The sequence below is a fragment of the Scyliorhinus canicula genome, chromosome 3, assembly GCF_902713615.1.
Source record: "Scyliorhinus canicula chromosome 3, sScyCan1.1, whole genome shotgun sequence".
Lineage (NCBI taxonomy): Eukaryota > Metazoa > Chordata > Chondrichthyes > Carcharhiniformes > Scyliorhinidae > Scyliorhinus > Scyliorhinus canicula.
In genome coordinates, this window is record NC_052148.1 from 262,658,704 (window position 1) to 262,681,693 (window position 22,990).

Below are 22,990 nucleotides of genomic sequence, written 5' to 3' on the forward strand. Positions count from 1 at the left end.
TGGATCGGGCTGACAGAAGTTTGCACCCATGTAGATTTTTAATTAATGGATTCATTAACTTTGATTAACAGATCTGTTCATATTTGTCGGCACACACTTGGCTTTAATGCATGAAATCTAGGCCAAGATGTGTTCCATTACTTACAGCAAAATAACAATTAAACTTAACAGGAAGGAGAGCATTCAAAATAACCAATAGTCTGGGATTTACACGATCCAGTGGCACCTTAATTTGACAGTAAGACACAGTTTCCTTGGGTCTAGAGAACAAGGGTCTTCTTGTGATCTGAACATAAACAGTTGTTCCTGTTTTCCTTTCTCTCATGTGGTTACCTAAGTTTATTTTAAGGGCTCCAATACATGCCCATTCTCTACATGTAGACGTTACGCTCGTCAGCTGAAGTGTATAATCCCGGGCCATTAGTTACATCAGTATTTGATCTATTCATGCGCCCAGGCGTCTTCTTTTCATTGTAAAGTCAGTTGTCAGCAAGTTTTTATTTTCTGCACTGTATTACACCAGAGCGGTTTACACAGTCAACCTGAACAGTAAGGGTTAATAAACTATTGAAGCACGAGAAGGGGGAACATCAGGGATGAAGCTGATCTTGTCTTCAAACGGTGTTCACATGCAGAGGTTTTCCAGCAGGACTGAAAGGGCAACAGTAAAGAGGCAGGAGTCCCGGCGAATTTAAGCTCTCCTGGCCAGGGAGCACCGTGTAAATTTCCCCTCACACCCAACTCAGCTGAGATCAGCCAAAGATCAGGGTACAAATAATCCTGAAACCCTTTGGTATGTATAGCTCAGTGCACATTCCCGCAATGACATACACATCACCTGTGATACTGTGGAAATGCCTTGTGGGATTTCAATGAACTAAAATTAGATCTGCCCTAATTTTGGGAGCAGATCATTTCAATCGAGCGGGTCAGGGAGGACCGGGTGTCAAGTTATGTAAGGGCAGAAATAAGTTGGATGTTAGGCGGTTCTATTTTCCCTCGAGATTATTGGGCCGGTGATGAAGGACAAAGGTTTGTTGATTCTCTGAATTCCTTCAGCCAAGAGATGGACCTGCTTCTGGTTGGGTTGGAGATCCCATTGTGCAAGAGGCAGGTGCCTCTAACATTAATCCAGAGCTAGGCATGTTCGGGAGAGGGTGCTGGACTAGATTTGCCCGCCTAAGGGCCTTGGAAAGGTATGTTCCTGTTTTTACCCTTCTAATTGGCCTGTGTCTTTATCTGTTTGTTTGCCTATCCTAGCAGATTAAATGGTTCCTGATGGGGTGGAAGGTGTATGTATCACGATGCATTATGCATTAAGATTGAATAGGACTGGCCAGACTGACCGGTCTTTATCTGTCCGTGTTTTGTGTGTATGTTTCCAACCCAGTGAGTGCTACAAATTGCTTCAAGCAGCATCGTACAAATGATCTTCAGCGAGTAATACAAAGGTTCAGTTGGCAGTCCCTAGAAACGACAGTATGTGTGCAGCCCACGGAACCACCCATCAAATGATTCACGTACTCACTCTCTGTCTCTCAGTGCCAAGCAACAATATCGAAACCACATCAACTACAACACAGAATCAAGGCAGGGCAACCTGAATTCCCTGGAATTTAGGTTAAAGGGTGACTTGATTGCAGTTTAAGATATGAAAGGGAACAGATAGGATCGATAAGAGGGATACAATTTCTGCCAGCCGGGGAGTCTCCTACTAGGGGCTGAAATTTAGAAAATAGAGGCAGGCCTTTCAGGAGTGAAATTAGGAGACACTTCCACACACAAAAGGGTGGTAGAAATTTGGAACTCTCTTCTGCAGACGGCAATGGATGGAACACCAATTATTAATTTTAAATCTGAAATTGAGATGTTTTATTGACTAAAGTTAATAAGGGGTATGGGACAAAGTGGGCAGCACGGTAGCATTATGGATAGCACAATCGCTTCACAGCTCCAGGGTCCCAGGTTCGATTCCGGCTTGGGCCACTGTCTGTGCTTTGGGACATAACAGGCGAGCAGGACTAACCGGGGACTTCTTTCAAAGAGCTGGCATAGACACAATGGGCTGAATGGCACCCTTCCGTGTTCCAAAAAATAGGAGCACCATGGGAACATAATCAACCCCAAGTTCCTCTTCAGATCACACATCATTTAGGGGCAGCAGGGTAGCATGGTGGTTAGCATAAATGCTTCACAGCTCCAGGGTCCCAGGTTCGATTCCCGGCTGGGTCACTGTCTGTGTGGAGTCTGCACGTCCTCCCCCTGTGTGCGTGGGTTTCCTCCGGGTGCTCCGGTTTCCTCCCACAGTCCAAAGATGTGCGGGTTAGGTGGATTGGCTATGCTAAATTGCCCGTAGTGTCCTAATAAAAGTAAGGTTAAGGGGGGGGTTGTTGGGTTACGGGTATAGGGTGGATATATGGGTTTGAGTAGGGTGATCATGGCTCGGCACAACATTGAGGGCCGAAGGGCCTGTTCTGTGCTGTACTGTTCTATGTTCTATGTTCTATCATCCGGAGGAGAGTGGGTCACTGTCTGTGCAGAGTCTGCACGTTCTCCCTGTGTCTGCGTTGGTTCTCTCTGGGGCTCCGGTTTTCTCCCACAAGTCTCCAAAGATGCGCTGTTAGGTAATTTGGACATTCTGAATTCTTCCCTCTGTGTACCTGAACAGGCGCCGGAGTGTGGCTACTAGGGGCTTTTTACAGTAACTTCATTGCAGTGCTAATGTGAGCCTACTTCTGACAATAAAGATTATTATTAAATTAAAGCATTTGGGGAAGGCTAACAAGGCTGGGAATACCAAATAAATGGTTGGCTACCGCAGAGGGGCCTGTCTACAGATTCCTGAACGTAGTAGGCCAGATAGATAAGGTGGTTAGGAAGGCATATGGGATACTTTCCTTTCTTAGCCAGGGCAGTGAATATAGGAGCGGGATGCTGCAGCAGTATAAAACGCTCGTACAGTCGCCAAAGGCGCTATTTAAGGTCCAATTTCCTCTGCCTTTACAAACCTGTCATACCGATTTTACACCCTCTGATGGCGCTGTAGCAGCACCGCTAGCAATTATCATTATAGCCATAATAAATTAACAAAGATAGTTTTAGACATAGAAATTTAGCATGGAAATATAAAATTAAGCATGCAATACACTACTTCAAAATGGGAACTAAACCACATTCAACTTCCCTGATCTATCAAACTCCTATCCTCCAAACTACCTGGAGATCAAGCTTGGTCTTCACTGCCTCTGTGTAACTCTATAGGAAGTGGACAGTAAAACCTCAAGACGGAAAAATAGTTTACAGTTCTTATCTGTATTATAGATCATCGAATCATACAATTTACAGTGCAGAAGGAGACCATTCGGTTCATTGAGTCTGCACCGGCCCTTGGAAAGAGCACCCTTCCCAAGCCCACATCCCCACCCTAACCCCGTAACCCTACCTAACTTTTTTGGACACTAAGGGCAATTTAGCAGGGCCAATCCACCTAACCTGCACATTTTTGGACTGTGGGAGGACACGGGAGCACCCGGGTGGAAACCCACGCAGACACGGGGAGAACGTGCAGACTCCGCACAGACAGCGACCCAAGCGGGAATCGAACCTGGGACCCTGGAGCTGTGAAGCAACAGTGGTAACAATGTGTTAACGTGCCGCCCTAATATAATAATAATTCCTCAGCAAATTAGTAATAAAGGAAATGCAAGAGTTAAATAAAATATGCCTTTAAAGGCTCCATGACAGAACAATGGCACAAGATGCCGTTTTGTACGAGGAATCACCAAATATGGAAACAAAACAGAAACAGGGGGGAAAAAGTACTTCCAAGTCTTTCTGCGATCGTTTTGTGTTGGATTGCCTCCAGTAATTTATGATTAAGTTGTTTGAGATTCATTCCAAGTGCAAAATAGATTTTATGCTGCCCTGCAAAAATCAATCATCAGCTATAAATAGCCCTAAAAGTAATAAAACAAAGAACTAAGACATGCAGAATAGAAATTTAAAGTATGGACAGGATTTCAAAACCTAACATTGTTGACTGGAGTAATTGAAAGACTTCCACACAGAATCATGAGGAAGCGAGAGCTAAATTCCTCAAAGGTGACATGAACTCAAATTTTGTTCCAATAAAAGTAAAATACTGCAGATGTTGGAAATCTGAAATAAAAACAGAAAATGCTGGATAAACTCAGCAGCTGTGGCTGCATCTGCTGAGAGAGAAACAGAGTTAAAGTTTTGAGTCCAGGTGACCCTCCAACAGAAGGCTCTGTAAAAGAGTTGTACAAACTCGAAACGTTAACTGTGCTTCTCCAACTTTATTCTGTGAACTGGATGTTAAACATTTGAAAAAGAGAGTGATTGTTCACCAGCATTTATTCCCCCCCAAAACTTTTTTTAAACCAGATTTGGTAGTCATTCATTTCAATGTTTGCGATATCTTTCTGGTGAAGTGGCTGCTGTCGGGTGGCATGGTAGCACAGTGGTTAGCACTGTTGTTTCACAGCGCCATGGTCCCAGGTTCGATTCCCGACTTGGGTAACTGTCTGTGGGAAGTCTGCACGTTCTCCCCGTGTCTGTGTGGGTTTCCTGCGGTTTTCTCCCACAAGTCCCGAAAGACATGCTTGTTAGGTGAATTGGACATTCTGAATTCTCCTTTTCTGTACACGAACAGGCGTCGGAGTATGGCATTTAGGGGCTTTTCACGGTAACTTTATTGCAGTGTTAATGTAAGCCCACTTGTGACAATAAAGATTATTATTATTATGAAAGTATTCACCTCTGTGAACTACAATCACTGCATCTCACTCGTCCAGTGCTCAAAAATGTTTTTGCAGAATGTGATAAGATGTCATATAAATGCAAGATCATATTTCTTAACTCATTGGTATTACTTGCTTGATTCCCTATTTCTGTGATCTCCTCCAGATCTACAACTTTCTGAGATCCCGGTGTTCCTTTAATTCTGGCCTTTTGTACACCCCAGATTTCCCTCACCTACTATTGCCGCCGTGCCTTTAACTGCCTACCCTCTTAGCTCTGGAATCCACAACCCCCACCCAGCCCTCCCCAAACCTCTCCACCGCCCTATCTCTCGCATCTCATCTAACTTTCCTTAAGATCTACCTGTCTGCCATCTTTTTTAAGCCATCTGCCCTAATATCTCCTTACATACCACACTGTCAAATTCTGTCCGATAACACTCATATGAAGTGTCTTGGGATGCTTCACTGCTTCAAAGTCACTATATAAATGCAAGTGATTGGTAGTGCCTCACTTCTAAAGTTTGGCGCTGCAGATCTGGACTTCCTACATCTAATCCTGTGCCTTGAGTGTCCACCAAACTAGTTCACTAAATCAAGCAAAACTGGTCACTGGCTGACTCGAGCCTGTATTTAACACGCCTGCCATTAGTAGACAGAGAACGAAGACTGATACTTTACTATTGAAATTACCTATAATTTACCCGAAGTTTCTGCCACGTGACTGTGCAGAACTGACTATAGGGCAAATCCATTTCTGCCATTTGGAGATTACTGTCCCTCCCATTCACAGAACTGGAGATGAAACACAAAATCCCTCTGCTATTAAACGCCCTTCCCAGTGACATTCTGACGTGAAATGAAATTAAATGAAAATCGCTTATTTTCATGAGTAGGCTTCAAATGAAGTTACTGTGAAAAGCCCCTAGTCGCCACATTCCGGCGCCTGTTCGGGGAGGCTGTTACGGGAATCGAACCGTGCTGCTGGCCTGCTTTCAAAGCCAGCAATTTAGCCCAGTGTGCTAAACAGCCCCTTGTAAGATGCTAAACATGTAGCAGTCTCTGTGTGTTGTACAGAATTCTTGGTAAAAATGCGACTGGAGACAGATATTGTAAGAGACAGTAAGCTTTAATATTCCCTATTCAGTGAAAAGGGATTGCTAATGTTGGAGTTAACAACTTTAATTCATGTTGAATAAAAGATCCAGCTGTCCAGTTACTGAAAAAAGTACAATAACTACTTGAATGTACGATAGTAGACTTTTATCAAAGCCAAACATTTTACACTATGCAGAATATTAAAGTGCCAAGAAATTTTCTCCAATAATATTTTTTAAAATGTACCACCATCTCCAAGGTCCTTACACTTCCTAACATCTCTTATAAATCAAAACACACCGTACACCTTACAAAACTTGCAAACTTAAACCACTAACCGTTCATTTCCAGTGGTTAAAACAGTGATTGTACATGAGGATATTGATAATCAACACAGAAATACCTAATGCTACAGCAATACTGCATCGTATTAAATTAAGTATTTCCAAAGCAGCTTTATGAGGTTAGGTGAAGAAGGGTGGGAGAAGCCTTGTGTAGAACATAGATACTGTCACAGCAGTAGGGTCAAATCGCCTGATTCTATGCTGGAGATTTTAGCTACTTCTAAGCAATAAATTTTCTCTTATATGTTAAGACCTTCCTATTATATAAAAAATAATTGGCATCACTTAGAGTAAAACATGAAAGCACCTAAATATGCAGCTATAAACTATATAGAACATCTCAGAACAATGTACTCCATATTCCCCAAGAGGGCAGCTATTTATATATTGATCTAATTATACCTGTACATAATTCCTGTCATAATTTTTCATTGCAACGTATGTCCACATTGATAATGGAGACTGCCATGTAAGCCTGTCATGCTGTAATTCTACTCTCCCTGCCAGTGAAAGCACTGTTAATGAAAAAATTAACAAACATAAGACTAAAATGGGAACTGAATTATACCTATTCACCTTAGTCCAATTATTCCCACAGTACGAACTTATGTGATCTTGGTTCCCTGCAGACAAGGCCAGAGAACTGACCAGTTAAAATAAATGTTGGATGGCGACACTATTTTCCAGCTCCCACTGTCTCAGGTGACAGACATTTAAACTAACACTGAACACATGATTAGCTATCGACTTTCCTAAATCTACACATTTTATTCACAGGGGGATTAGTTTCATTTAGGAGCAGGAAATTGATACAGCGAGGAACTGAACACAGCCCAAAATATACAAGGCATTGGGCGTGTGGGTGGCACAATAGCACAGTGGTTAGCACTGATGCTTCACAGCGCCAGGGACCCAGGTTCGATTCCCAGCTTGGGTCATTCTGTGCGGAGTCTGCACATTCTCCCGGGTCTGGGTGTGTTTCCTCCGGGTGCTCCGGTTTCCTCCCACAAGTCCCGAAAGACGTGTTTGTTAGGTGAATTGGACATTCTGAGTTCTCCCTCAGTGTACCCGAACAGGCGCCGGAATGTGGCGAGGAGGGGCTTTTCACAGTAACTTCATTGCAGTGTTAATGTAAGCCTACTTGTGGTAATACTGTAATAAAGATTATTAAAAAATTAACTAACTGAGATATTGGGTGGAATTCTCCCCCTCCCCCGCGCCGGGTGGGAAAATCATGGGGGCGGCAGGCGAGTCCCGCCACGCCGCCCCAGCACCCGCACGCGATTCTTCCAACCCCCCCAAACCGCGCAGTGAGATTCACGGCTGGCCGCTGGGAGAATCGCCGCTTGCCGTTTGTAACGGGTGAGCGGCGATTCTCCGGCCCGGATGGGCCAAGCGGCCTGCCCAACACGACAGGTTCCGGCTGGTGCCGTTCACACCTGGTCGCTGCCGGCGGGAACAGCCCGGGAGCGCTGGGGGTGCGGCCTGTGGGAGTGGGGAGGGGGGATCCTGCACCGGGGGGGGGGGGGGGTCTCAAAAGGGGTCTGGCCCGCGATCATTGCCCACCGATCAGCGGGCCGGCCTCTCTGAAGGAGGACCTCCTTTCCTCCGCCGCCCCGCAAGATCCATCCGACATTTCTTGCGGGGCGCCCGCGGGGAGGACGGCAACCGCGCATGCACGGGTGACATCATTTACGCGGCACCGGCTGCGTAATTTACGCAGCGCCGCTTTTACGCTGCGCCATGGCCCGGCACACATAAATGACGCAGCGCCACTCCTAGCCCCCCTGGGGTGGGAGAATAGGGGGCAGGGAGCGGCCTCCGGCGCCGGAGTGAAACACTCTCCCGATGGGAGAATTGCGCCCATTGTTTTAACAGACATTTCCAAGAAGGGTTAAAAGTACCCCAACTAGCTTTTGTGAAAAGGGTTAATTTAATCAACTTATTTTATTAGAAGCTTCTAGTTGCCAACTGAAAAATATTTTCCCACTACTGTATATCTCTGATCACTGGATTGGAATTAAATCAAATTCATAAAAGCCCCAGGCTTTCTTAATCATCTACTGGGCAGCGGCATGTAGACAAATGTTTAACTTGAGACCTGATCACAATCAGAAATTCACTTACTCTTATCATTTTAATTTTGTACAACAGTGACTACCTGTCTCGCTGCTGACACAAAAAGCTCCCGAAAAGAATTTCACAACGACCAGAGGGAGGAAAAGTAGTTTTTTTATAAATAAAATGTGCTGACGCTCAGGGTGCGATTTAACAGAAAAAATTCAAAATGTTGATTTGGGCCAATTTGGCTGCATTGGTGAGACGGTGGCCCGCATTCATGGCGCATAGTGCTGAAAATGAACCCCCATGAACTTCCCGGCTGTCTCGCCTCAGTTTGTCACTGCTAACGAGTGGGAGCTGCTTTTAAATGCTCCCTCACCACTCGCTCCCAGTCAACACACAAGCATGGCAGCGCCCGGACCTGCTCCTCACTTTGGGGATGCCGACCTGGGCCAAGCTTCACGACGCTGTGAATGAGAGGCGGGTCATCCTGTTCCCCTGAGGGGGTCGGAGGAGCAGCAGGGTCAGCAATGCTGCCTGAAAGGCAGTGGCAGCGGCTGTCAGTGCGAGCAGCATGACCAGGAGGACCGCCCTCCAATATTGGAAGAAGAACAATCTCTACTAAGCTGCAAGGGTGCGTTCCTTTCTCCTGGCATCGGTTCTGCCTGACACCCCTGAAATCCGCCCCCGCCCCTGTCTCCCTGCCTCCCCACTCCCCCCAATACTCCCACAAGTCACCATCTTCGTGCTTGTTGCTCAGAATCCCCTGGCAGCCACCAGCACAACCCCTTCATTTCCAGGTGCAGTGCCCACATGTGCCACCTGCTTTAGTGCAGCTACAACACTGGAATCTACCTGGCAAAGTGGAAAATTGCCAAGCCAATTACCGCCCTATCAGTCTACTCTCCTCCATCATCAGCAAAGTGATGGAATTGGTCATCAACAGGGCTATCAAGTAGCATTTACTCAGCAATAATCTGCTCATGGATGCTCAGTTTGGGTTCCGCCAGGGTCACTCAGGTCCTGACTTCATTACAGCCTTTGTTCAAACATTGACAAAGAGCTGAATGCCAGTGGGAAGATGAGAGTGACTGCCCTTGACAGCAAGACAACACTTGCCCGAGTGTGGCATAAAGCAGCTCTAGCAAACCTCTCCGCTAGTTGAGCCATACCTGGCACAAAGGTTCACTGCTTCAAATGGTTGTGGTGGTTGGAGGTCAATCATCTCAGATCCGGGACATCACTGCAGGAGTTCCACAGGGTGGTGTCCTGGGCCCAACCATCTTCAGCTGCTTCATCAATGACCTCCCTTCCATCATAAGGTCAGAAGTGGGGACGTGTGCAGATAACGGCATGGTGGCACAGTGGTTAGCACTTCTGCCTCACAGCGCCAGGGACCAGGGTTCAATTCCGGCCTTGGATCACTGTCTGTGGGGAATCTGCACGTTCTCCCCGTGTCTGTGTGGGTTTCCTCCGGGTGCTCCGGTTTCCTTCCACAATCCAAAGATGTGCAGGTTAGGTGGATTGGCTGTGATAAATTGCCCTTAGTATCCAAAAAGGTTAGGTGGGGTTACTGGGTTAGGGTGGAGATGTGGGCTTCAGTAAGGTGCTCTTTCCAAGGGCCGGTGCAGACTCGATGGGCCTAATGGCCTCCTTCTGCACTGTAAATTGTATGATTCTATGACTGCACAATGTTCAGCACCATTCGCAACTGCTCAGATAATGAAGCAATCCATGTCCAAATGCAACAAGACCTGGATAATTTCCAGGCTTGGGCTGACAAGTGGCAAGTTACATTTGCATCACACAAGTGCGAAGCAATAACCATCTCCTACAAGAGAGAATCTAACCATCGCTCCTTGACCTTCAATGGCATTACCAATGCTGAAACCCTAACAATTAACATCCTGGGAGTTGCCATTGGTCAGCAACTGAACTGGACTAGCTGTATTAATATCAGGGCAAGTCAGAGGCTAGGAGTCCTACGGCAAGTAACTGAACTCCTGACCCCCCAATGACTTTCCACCATCTAAAACGCACAAGTCAGGAGGGTAATGGAATACTCACCACTTGGACACCATCCAGGACAAAGCAGCCAGCTTGATTGCTCCTCCTTCCACAAACAGTCGAAACCCTCCACCACCGACGAACAGTGGCAGCCGTGTGTACCATCGATAAGATGCATTGCAGGAACTCATTCCTTAGGCAGCATTTTCCAAACCCACAACCACTACCATCTAGAAAGACAAGAGCAGCAGATACCTGGGAACCTGGAGGTTCCCCTCCAAGTTACTCACCACCCTGACTTGGAAATGTATCGCCGTTCCTTCACTGTTACTGAGTCAACATCCTGAAACTCCCTAACATCACTTTAGGTTTAAATGCACCTCAGGAACTGCAGCGGTTCAAGAAGGCAACTAACTAACACCTTCTGAAGGGCAACTAGGGATGGGCAATAAAGGCCGGCTTAGCCAGTGATGCCCACATCCTGTAAATTAATTTTATAAAAAGATAACCTGACCTAACAAGCGTGCTGCTCACGTCCCTGCAGGAGAGGATAGCCCACAATTAGCAAGAAAGGGCCAAGATGGGGAATGAGATGCCAGCGATCACAGTCCTCACTGCCTATGAGGAACAGGCCCTGGAGATCACGGGGTTGACTGAGGAGAGGGCAGTCACCGACAGCGAGGTTGGCTGCGTCACAGAGGTGAGGATCCACTGTCCCTTCACCCACATGACCTGTCTCAAGTGAGTAATTTAAGGCAGACAAAATGATCATTGCCTCTCACTGACCATATGTCCATTGTCTCATCTGGAGTCATTCCCTCCGCTGCCACCCAAGAGACCATCTCGGAGGAAAGCTCCGAGGACATAACTAGCGAGGCGTCACAGCTCACACCCCCACCTTTCACCAGCACAGAGACACACACCTTGGTGGGTGACATTAGTGGACAGGCTTCTGGAGCACAATCTGGTGAACACCACACAGTTGCTGGTCCACATCAGATGGAAGTAGGAACAACCAAGAAGGACAGCAGTCGGAGTTCTGCTGGATCCCAGGACTCAGGTGGATCCCAGTCAGATGCCGAGCCTCTGGACAAGGTTCTCCCAGAGTTAATGCAGATGATAGACCAGAGCCATGACATTCAGGAGGGGATGCCAGGTACATTCCAGCGACTGCATAGCCAATTGGCGGGTCCTAAGGCTTTGGGCGCAGGAGATGGTGCCGATCAAGCATGGCATCAAGGCCAACACTGCTAGGGTGACGGCCACAATGTAAAGCTTGGAGCACGACGTCCACATCTTGAGTGGTGGTCCTAAGACATGGCTCACTCTGTGATGACCCATGACTGAGGGCTTCGACATCATGTCCCAGTCGATGAGAGACATGTCCCAGAGGCAGGTGGACATTGCCGAGGCATGGCCCAGTCACTGGGGAGCATCGCAGAGGTGCAGACAATGGGGAGCCACCAGGACTGGCAGAACAGATGACTAAGAGGCCTCTGGAGCTCACTCCTGCTGCCCCTCCATCAAATGCAGACCCCCAGGGCCCTGCAGGCACCGTCAGGAAGGAGGAAGCGCTGGAGGCCAACCCGAGGTCTCCACTTCTTCTGAATCCCCCCCCCCCCACTCCTGACACCAGCGCATTTCAAGGACAGGGGGAAGGACAGGATGGCACGGTGGCATCTGTGATGCTGGGAAGTCGGCCATCTCGCTCCATCTTCAGGCCCTCTAGAGGATGTCCACCAAGGACACCAAAGGCCACAGGGCACGGAAAGCAGCAGGCTGCCTCCACCGCTGAGATGCAGCAGCAGACCATGAAAGCTCAAGAAGATTGAGGCGTACTCTGTGGGCACTGGGGGATCACGGGGGATCACTATCTGTAGCTTGGGGTAATGGAAATGTCAAATTTTCACTAATAAAACATGTTACACCTAATGCATGTGAAGCCTCTGTCACGTTAATCTTGGTCCGCCTCCTCCTCAGGTGAGGCACATGTCCCTCCTCCTCCAGCATGTTACCCCGCTGCTGTGCCAGGTTATGGAGGGCTGTAGATTGTGAAATGTCGCACAAATCCCAACCCAAGCCCTGGAGTGAACCGGTGGTATAAACATTGAGGGCTGTGGTGACCTTCATGGCCACCGAGAGCAGATGTCCTACTCCCCCTCCTCCTAGTGGTGCCAAGTCCACAAGGACGTGGTACATGTGCAGCACTGTCTCTTTCTTGAGACAGAATTTTCTGCGGCACATGCTGTCCTTCATCTCATTGAACGACCAATTTCGTCTGTACACCTTGGGCCATCACTGGCCTCCCTTTCTAGGTTCCTCCTCAGCCTGATGGGCAGCCGGACCTTCAGGATGTGCAGCGGCGACCCCTGCACATGTGGTGCCACTTACAGCCTGCATCCTCACTGCTGCCTTCCCACGTTTCTGGCCGCCTGGGCTGCCATCAGCACTGCAAAGGCAGCCGCTGCGGGACCAATACAAACAACCATCTTGGTACCTGTAAGGAATTAGAGAAGGAGATAGACTGACATCAGTTAGGGCTTCCGATCTGGGACTCTCAAATCCCACAAACCTCCCCCACCTTTACACGTCCCGCCTTCTCTCAGAGTGCTATCCAATGAAGCAGTTGTGCTGGAAAATAATCTTGCTCTGCACACTCACCCCCAGCAACATCAGCAGTCGCTAGGCCCCAGACCTCTAGCAGGAACATTAGGGAGACCATGCTCAGGTGCCCTCCCCAGATCCACACAATTACCCTTTGGCCGCGAGAGGATCTCCAGTGCTGAAGCCCTGCTCTTTAGTGTTTGATTGTTGGCAGCTACCTCGATGGTGCTGACGCTCCTAGAGTTCAGGCACACTCGGCAGGGGTCTCCGACCCCCCGCCGGGTTGGGGAATCACCGGCGGGCCGCGCGAATTGCGCCACGCCGTCCCGATGCTGGGACCCGATTCTCCACAGAGTGGCGAATCGGCGCCATTGGGGCTGGCGTGGTCAGCACGGCGCCAGTCGGGGTATGCAACGACTCTCAGGCCCGGGCCAGCATGGGCCGGCGCGCCGATTCTCTGGCCCGGATGGGCCGAGCGGCTGTCATAAAAAAGCCGAGTATCGCCGGCGCCGTTCTGACATCCTCTGAGCCGGCGGGACCTCGGCGTTGAAGGGTCCAGGGGCGCCCTGTGGGGTGTGGAGGGGGGTCCGACCCCCGAGGGGGGGGGAGCCTCCGAAGTGGCCTGGCCCGTGATCGGCGAACCGGCCTCTCTATTCCCCAGCCTCCTTTCCTCCGCGCCGGCTCCTGTAGCCCTGCGCCATTTGGCGTTGGGGCCGGCGCGGGGAAGAGGGCCACTGCGTATGCGCTAGTTGGCGCCGGCCCAACTGCGCCCGATGGCAGAATCCCGCCCAAGGTTCCTCAAAGGTGTCTTGAAATGCAATGCACTAATCATCCATCCTCTGAGACACGGCACGTGTGCCCTCAAGGAGACTTCAGAGAATGTGAAGTGGTTACAACTAACAACGCTAAATCCTCATTTGAAATAGCCTTCAGCTGTGAAGCAGAGGCTGGACACAGTTAAAGGGAGTGAAATTGACTTTCTGCATTGAAGCCAGAGTAGGGCTCTGTGGTGGAAGGTTTGGGTAGGATAGGCAGACTGCAGCTGTGGTTGCCCCTGTTATGGATTTCCACAATATTGTAATTTGAGAGTACCTTAAAGAAATAGGTGCTTAAGAAATGTACCTTTAAGAAATGGGTGTTTATCAGTGATGTCAGAGAGTGAGTGGAGCTGGCTGTCTGTCAGATTTTTACTTTCGTTTTAGGCTGTTTGCTGCAGGGTATCTTTTAGATTTGTTTTCAGTGTTGGAGCTGAAGCCAGACAGAGTGGGTGTACTGTTGATCTCTCTGCCATGATAAGACTAGCTCTTGATCATTTGGTGAATTCAGAATTATAAATGTTCTCAGTAGTGAATGTAAACCTAATGTGCTTCTGTTAAAATGTGTTTCTTTTGTCTTCTGGATGTTAGTTGGGAAGTTATTAAGGATTACTTAGTGTTGTATTCTTTGGGGGGTTGTATTTGAATTGATGGTTGCGAAAATCTTCACTGTATGTTTTAAAAAGGTTAACTTGAGTTCATAGAATAAACATTGTTTTGCTTTAAAAAATACTTTTCCATTTCTGCTGTGCCACAGCTGTACAGTGGGCCGTGTGCTCCCCACACCACAATCTATTAAAAGTTGTGGGTCAGGTGAACTCCATGATACACTTTGGGGTTCTCCAAACCCTGGCCCATAACAATATATAAAGACGCCTTGAAGACCTCATAGACACAAAAGCCCCTCACCCCCCATCCCAGGAGTGACCCCCAACCAGGAATGCTTCAGCCCCCCAACCAAGCCCAAGCCCAACCCCAACCCAACCCCAATGAGGAGTCTCTCCTCTTCTCCCCCCCGCCCCCCCCCCCCTCAACCACACAGAGCACTGGGCCATAGCTCTGGTGCCCTTGAGCTGCATGCCAGAAAATGGAAATGGATACTCACTTCCTCACTTCTCTTAGAAGCCACTCCGCCAGCTTCATGTTTTTAAAAACGAGTACTAAACGATGCCCAAGTGACTTCCCGCTGGAGAGTCAGGTAATTCCCAGGCAGCCGCTGCAGTCGACTTCAATCTTGCTCATGATATTCAAATGAATGCAAATGAGGGTTAATGATCTGCTCACCATTTTGGGGCAAGATTCGGAACTCGCCATTGGGAGCGGGCCGGGGGAATTGCAGACTGACTCATGCCCGGCATGAATCTCAACGCTGGACTTTCCCGCTATTTATCTGGTGCACCCAGATCCAGGCCAGGCGCAACGGTGTGGATAATTCTGCCCTCAGTTTTCATTCTCGCCTCCAGGTCACAGTGTTGTGGGTTAACGGCCCAGTCCAGGGCTTGACAGCATTGTCCTTTATGTATTTCAGTGCATGTATGATGTTTGCCTATTCACTGTCATTCCATAGAATTGTGCAAATTTACAGCTCAGAAGAGGCTTCACGAAACAATGCATTACTGGCAGGCTAATGTAAAAAGAGTCAATTGCACTGCACGCTTCCTCGAGCCCTGTACCTTCCTGTTTGTGATCTTTAGCCACTGTTATCTTAAAAGATGCAACATGCTCTGCTTGAACTGCTCACAGAGCATTCTACACTTCAACAACTGTCCATATTCAAAGAAATTCGAAACACGCGAAATGCTTTGCGACCTGAGAAGCTACTAAATAAGCAAACTCTCAGGCTTGACTGTCTCAGTGGGGCTTATGTTTCCCCACCACCCCCACAACTTTTCAGAAGGCCAGAAAGTCTCATCTGAGTCAGAATATTAAACTGCAGTAACCAAGGGGTCTGATACAGCCTGGAAAAAAAAAATCAGCAAATCCACCCCCAAAAGGTATCAGACCTGATGGGACAGCTTTTTATAAGGGGTGGGCAGAGGCTATCAAAATGATAGAAGGATTTGACAGGGTAAATACAAAGAAGTTAATTCTACAATATTAAAATTAGAGGGTGGCCATTTACCAATAAGATGGAAATGTGCTTTTTCATACGAGCATATGAATTAGGAGGAGTAGGCCAAGTGGCCCACTGAGCCATTCAATAAGATCTAATCTGCTTGTAACCTCAACACTACATTCCTGCCTAACCCCAAAACCTTAAACCCCCTTGTTCGTCAAGAATCTATGTAGCTCTACCTTCAAAACATTCAAAGACTTTGCTTCCACTGCCTTTAGAGGAAGAGGCTTCCCAAGACTCACAACCCTCCAAGAGAAAAAAATTCTTCTCATCTCTATCTTAAATAAACAATCATTTGAACAACGACCCCATAATGTAATCATCCCACAAGAGGAAACATCCTCTCCACATCCAACCTGTCAAGACCCCTCAGGATGTTAAGGGCTTTAATCAAGTCACCTCAAATTCCAGTGAATACAAGCCTAATCTGTCCAACCTTTCCTCATAAGACAACCCACCCATTCCTGATATGAGTCTAGCAAACCTTCTGTGAACTGTTTCGAACGTATCTGAGGAGACCAGTGTTGTACACAATACTCCAGATGTGGTCCTTGTACAACTGAAACATAACCTCCCTACTTTTATAATCAATTCTCCTCACAATAAATGATAACATCCTATTAACTCTACTAATTATTTGCTGTACCTGTATTTGCTGAATCTCAGGCCTCTGCAATCTCTCTGCACATGTGACTCCTTCAATACGGTGGCACAGTGGTTATCACTGCTGTCTCACAGCGCCAGGGACCTGGGTTCGATTCCCATCTTGGGTGCCTATATGTATGGAGTTTGCACGTTCTCCCTATGTCTGCATGTGTTTCCTCCCCGTGCTCCAATTTCCTCTCTCAGTCCAAAAATGTGCAGGTTAGGTGGATTGGCCATTCTAAGTTGCCCCTTGGTGCCCAAAGATGTGTAGGTTAGGTCACGGGGAAAGGGTGGGGGAGTGGGCCTTGGTAGGATGCTCCTTTGAAGGGTAGGTGCAGACTCGATGGGCCAGATGGCCTTCTTTTGCACTGTAGGGATTCTATGATTTTATGAATTCCAATAAATTGGCTAATCATCATTTACCTTTCACAAATCTATGGTGACTCTCAAAGTCTCTTTTCCAGAAGTTGTAGTTGTTGAGACAATCAGAATTTTCATGATTGACACCGATAGGTTTTATAAGGTAAGGGTGACAAGTGATATGGAACAAAGTTAAATAAATGGAGTTCAAGTGTGGATCATCCAAAGTCTAACTGAATGACAGAACAGGCTCAAGCAGCTGGATGGCCTTCTCCTGTTCCTACATTTCTAAATACTCACCTCAGCACAGGCCTTCAAACATGTCTTTTTGAAGCCAAGCAGTTCTGAAACATCCTTCCTCTTGCAGTCTGCATCACAAGCTCTTTGTATAATGTGTCTCAATACAACAGCAAGGCCCGCTCGACAGAAATTCCCATCCTTTTCCACCAGAGCAGGCAAACGACAACTCCGAACCACTGGAGGCAAATCCTGTCGCGAAAGGATGTTGAGGGGAATGTTGGTTGGTGCTCCGTTCTCCCACAAGGGACCGCCAGCGGTGTCTTCATTAGGCACAAGGAAAACCTTAATCGATGTGGAGTCACAATAGGACATTAAAAATAAAACGATAGATGTGTGCAAAGGAACAATCCTGTCTTCTGTGTGGCCGGATAGCTCCAGGTACAGACACTCTTCATGTACACTATTGTTCTTCATTTCTGCAGCCACCTTTAGAAAGTTGAATGGGAGTTCATTAGAATATAATTACAGATGCTGCAAAACAATTTGCAGTTATATTTTTATAAATGTATTTTTTCAATCATTTTTCCAGACTGTCACAAGCAACAGAATTAAAAATTCAGCATCTGAAAAGTGGTGGGTTAATAATTCTGGGTTGTTTTGTGAGAGGGAAGTAAGCAGGCAGAGTCGAAAGAGCTTTAGAAATAAAGTTCAGCCTACTAGTTATAAAGCTGCTATCTTCTAGCCAACATAAAAGCTGAAAACAAATTAAAAGTCCAGGCAAATGGAAGTGTTATGGGTGCCTTGTCAGCTCTTAACAGTGGCTAAGCGACTGGACCAGAATCATAACATTTTAAAGTTTTAAGACAGTGTGGAAAGATCGATTTGTTCCAGGAGTGATAATGTAAGCTAGAGGGCTTAGTTATTTTTATAAACAAACTTTATTAAAACAAAAGAAAACAATATTTAAACTTTTAAACTTCAACCCTGGCAATAACAGATTGCATGTAGTTTCTTAACCTTAACACACCAGTTCCCAATAGACAAAGGCAATACTTGCATTTACAAAGCAATTTTTCCTCTGTTAGGGATATTCGCTCAGGCCCTTTTCTGAAGCCTGCCTCGTGGCAACTTTCATGACCTCTCGGGAGTCTGGTGGTAGTGGCGACGCTCAAGATCTGGAGGCAGTTATCCTCGCACTGTGGGCGAGGTCAAGGGAAATGCTGATTCGAGGGAATCATAGATTTGAACCAGGGAGGTGAGATGGGAATTTTCGGAGATGGGAGGAGGGGAGTACTGGTATTAAAAGATTTGTTTCTGGGAGGTCGATTTGCGAAGTTGGAGATGCTGAGGGGGAATGTGTGTTGGGGCAAGGGGAGATGTTTAGATATATGCAGGTCTGAAATTTTGCCAGGAAGGTGGTACAGAGCTTTCCGATTGCACCGGCCCCATACTGTTGGAAGAGATACTGACAGCAGGGGGATTGGAGAAAGAGGTGGTGTCAGCGATTTATGGGGTTCTTCTGGAGAAGATAAGGTAACACTGGATGGGCTTAAGGCAAAGTGGGCAAAAGAGTTGGGGGAGGGCATGGAGGAGGGGTTGTGGTGTGAGGTGCTATGGAGGGTCAACTTCAACCGCAAGGTTGGGGCTGATACAGTTGAAGGTGGTGTATGGGGTGCACCTCACAAGGGCGAGGATGAGTCGACTTTTTGAGGGGCTGGAGATCCCTGTGGGGGGGGTTTCTGCAAATCACGCTCATATGCTTTGGTCCTGCCCAAAACTGGAGGGGTATTGGAGGGAGGTCTTGTGGGTAATCTCAAAGGTTTGAATCAGGTCCACTAGAAGTCATATTTGGGGTGTCAGATTGGCCGAGGTTGGAAGTGGGTGCGGAGGCAGATGACATAGCCTTCGCCTTGCTGATTGCCCGATGGCGTATTCTGTTGGGGGTGGAGGTCGACTTCTCCGCCCTGTCCCTCGGCGTGGCGGGGGATCCTGCTGGAGTTGTTAACATTCGAGAAAGTAAAGTTTGAGTTGAGGGGAGGATGGAAGGGTCCGACAACTCATGGGCCTTGTTCATCATGCATTTTCATGAATTGTATGACATCGAACATGGGGGGGGTTGAGGGGGTTGGAATGTTTAACTTAATGATGATTCTTTTTCATTGGTGTTTTGTATTCAAATTGTTTGGAGCTGTACGAGGGTGGGTGGGATGAGGGGATTGCTGGCTAGGGGGTTGCCATTGCATTTGTTGTTATTGTTAATTATTATTTGTTGTATATGATAAATGTGAAAAAGGAGAATAAAATATTTTTTAAAAACTTTCATGGCCTCTCAGTCAATTTCCAGAGCCTTCTCTCCTACCTGTTCAAAACAGCATTATTTCTCTTTCTCTCTCTCTCAGCTCCACCCAGCCCTCAAACAAGGGTTTTCTGAGGGTTCCAGATTTGAACCTATCATTGTTATTTTGGCTGTTTGAGGGCCTACTCCCATTTATACAAAAGAAGAACCATACTATTAATATGCAACTAACCTCCCATTGATGGGCAAAGATGTCATCAGGCTCTGCAATGGGCTATTGGCTGGTCTGACAGGAGTCTCCCGAAGGAAAAAGGATCTGGGGCATCCTATGTATTCCCACTAATGAATTTAATTGTAACTCAGCTATGTGTGGACGTATTCCTCTGACTCTGTGCTAGCTGGTTTTATTTCCCTCAATCTGTTTCACCCCTAAATTGACTTTTGCATCTTGGGTCTCATTTCTGGACCCAGGTTCCTAATATCTCCTTTGCGTAACAGGAAGATAAGGAAGGAAGATCAAAAAATAATTCATTAAAACATACAGTACGCTAAAAGATAGACTGAATGGTCCACAAACGTACATAGAAAATGTTTAGCACTTCACAGTACTTTTTGGGAAGAGGCCAAGTAATCAAAAGGGTGTTTGTGTCAGAATTGACAATTACCCCAAGAAGTGCAGTAAAGACATTCATTTCTTTTGAGAGATGTGTACATGTCTGGCAATGTTTTACACACAAAGTTACTACTCTGCAAGTACACTGAATCATTGAGCAAGGTGTCAAGATGTCAATATTTTTATTGCTGATTATTCAGGTTCCTGATAATATTGTGAATAGGGGGCGGCACAGTAGCACAGTGGTTAGCACGGCTGCTTCACAGCACCGAGGTCACAGGTTCAATACCAGACGTGGGCCACTGTCTGTGTGGAGCTTGCATGTTCTCCCCGTGTCTGCGTGGGTTTCCTCCAGGTGCTCCAGTTTCCTCCAACAGTCCAGAGATGTGCAGGTTAGGTTGACTGGCCATGCTAAATTGCTCTTAGTGTCCAAAAAAGGTTAGGTGGGGTTACTGGGTCAGGGATAGAGTAGAGGTGTGCAGCTTAAGTGGGGTGCTCTTTCCAAGGGCCGGCACAGACTCGATGGGCCGAATGGCCTACTTCTGCACTGTAAATTCTATGTGATAAACATCATAATCCTGAATATACCTCACAAGACAAGGCTCCTGCATGTTAGTTAGCATCTAGGTTCTTCAACTTGATACTGGATCTCCTAAAATGTTGCTTATGAGTTAAAATATTAATTAAATTTGCATTCATATAGTGCCTTTCTTAACATTATTTGCACTAAATTGCCAGTCTTAACAACTCCTGCATTGATTGAAAGCTGTACTGCTCTTCCTTCACTGTCACTGGATCAAAATCCTGGAAATCCCTCCTTAACAGCACTGTGGGTGCAGCTATATAATATTTTTTTTATTGTCACAAGTTGGCTTACATTAACACTGCAATGAAGTTACTGTGAAAAGCCCCTAGTCGCCACATTCCGGCACCTGTTTGGGTACACAGAGGCAGAATTCAGAATTCTCAGCTAGTACGAGAACTGAACCCACGCTGCTGGCCTTGTTCTGCATTGCAAACCAGTTATCTAGCCCACTAAGCTAAACCTACACCAGATGGTCTCCACCTTCTGAAATGCAATTAAGGATGGGCAACCAATACCGGCCTAGCCAGCAATGCCCAGATCTCATGAGTTAATAAAAAAGACTTGGTTGAAGCTCGTCCAAACAGCAGGTTATTCACTTTGGCAGCTTTGGCTCAATGATAGCACTTATTTTTGAGTCAGAAGATTGTGGGTTCCAGTCCCACACGAGATATATAATCCAGGCGGATACTTTAATGCAGGAGGTGGTCAGACAAGTCTCCCAAAGGAAAAAGGATCTGGGCATCCTGTGTATTCCCACTAACAAGTTTAAATCTAATTGGTGACATTGTAACTCGGCCAGTGTCACTGGGTTAACAGATTTTTTTTGTCCCTCAATCTGTTTAACCCATAAATCGGCTGCAACATCTTGGATCTCATTTCCAGACCCAAGTCCCTAATATATCCCTTGTGTAACAGGAAGATAAGCAGGGAAGATGGCCCCCAAAATGGAACAATAGATTCTACAGCATGGTTCAAAAGAGCGAGGAAGCTCGCTCACAGCCCAGGGCATTATATTTAACCCCTAGCACACTGAAACAGACAGGGCGCAATTCTCCGCACTCACGACGGTGCGGAGAATAGCGGGGTTCGTAAAATTTTATGGCCACGCTAGTCTGACGCCCTCCCGCTATTCTCCCCCCCCCCCCCCCGACTCCCGATACGAATCGCTGCCGCCGTTTTTTTACGGCCAGCAGCGATTCTCAGCTGGCCGATGGGCCGAGTTCCAAGCCCTTTACGGCTGTTTTTACGAATGGCAAACACACCTGGTCTGGCCGTTCGTAAAAACGGCCGTAAAGTGCCGATTTTTAAAACCATGGCACCGATTGGCACGGCAGTACCACAGCCATGCCAAGGGTGCCATGGGCCTGCGATCGGTGCCCACCGATCACGGGCAGCGGGTCCGATACCCGCGCACTCTTTGTCCTTCCGCCGCCCCGCTGCATCACTTCGCGGGGCGGCTGAGGGGCATCCCGGCCCGCGCATGCGCGGGTTTCGCGCAAATGCGCGATGACGTCATCCGCGCATGCGCGGTTTGGAGTCTTCCAATCCGCGCATGCGCGGCTGACGTCATGTGACGCGTCAGCCGGCGCAAACTCTGGCAAGCGGGCTTAACGAAATTCGTTAAGCCCGCGATGCCGGAGTTTACGGCGGCGGCATGCTAGCCCCGACCGGGGACCAGAATCGGTTCCCGGTCGGGGAGGGGGAGGCTGGCGTCAAACCCGCCCGGATTTGACACCAGCCTTACGATTTCTCCCTCTCTGGGAGAATCGCGCCCACAATCTTTCCATGTATCGGCTGCCTGTCTGTGGGAGTCTGTTCACACTAAGCCATTGCATTCCCTGCAGGGTTCAGCTCAGTGGGCTACACAGCTGATTTGTGATGCAGAACAATTCCGGTACCAGTTGAGAATTCTGAATTCTCCCTCTGTGTACCCGGAATCGGGCGACTAGGGGCTTTTCACAGTAACCTCACTGCAGTGTTAATGACAATAAAGATTATTTATTTACACACTGGCTGGACTCCAAAAGTGCTTCGAAGGTGGGTCGGCCTGTGGGCGTGGCAAGTGCTATGGAAATGCAGGTTTTAGGGAAGAAGTGATTTAGTGAAATTGCCGGCAGTCAGCTGCACCAATCTCAAATTCAGGTGCTGTCTGAAATCCAGGGCCCGGTCCATCAGACCGGCACCTCTCCTCCCCTCAGCTCAGCTCAGCTCAGCAAGGAGGGATGGAGACTGGGCTGCAGGGAGGCCGCGCCTGGGCGACATTAAAGATACATCGAGGCGAGAAGATCGTCCAGAGAGCTGGCGGCTGACCTGTGGCGACCCCATATCCACGCTCCCGGTTACCTGAAACGCCGCTGGGAGCAGCCGGTTGTTTGATCAGCACCGAGGAGGCAGGGGGACCAGATAGACGGGCGGACCGGATGTGACCCGCTGCCAGGACCCAAA

General features: G+C 47.7%; 1 protein-coding gene across 4 annotated transcripts in view; it reads right to left on the bottom strand.

The window, feature by feature from the left end:
• The window catches only part of gstcd (glutathione S-transferase, C-terminal domain containing), a 219,717-nt gene extending 196,740 nt beyond the window's left edge, over positions 1-22,977 (bottom strand). For 2 of the 4 annotated variants that reach the window (XM_038792709.1, XM_038792712.1), the window contains exons 1-2: positions 22,856-22,953; positions 17,111-17,536 (exon numbers count right to left, since the gene is read on the bottom strand). In XM_038792709.1, coding sequence (XP_038648637.1) covers positions 17,111-17,536; positions 22,856-22,870 — 441 coding nt within the window. In that variant the 5' untranslated portion in view covers positions 22,871-22,953. Of the gene's footprint in view, positions 1-17,110; positions 17,537-19,578; positions 20,186-22,855 lie in introns of those variants that run through there. The other 2 variants (XM_038792710.1, XM_038792711.1) reach the window with 2 other exon arrangements.
• Positions 22,978-22,990: the final 13 nt, after the last annotated feature.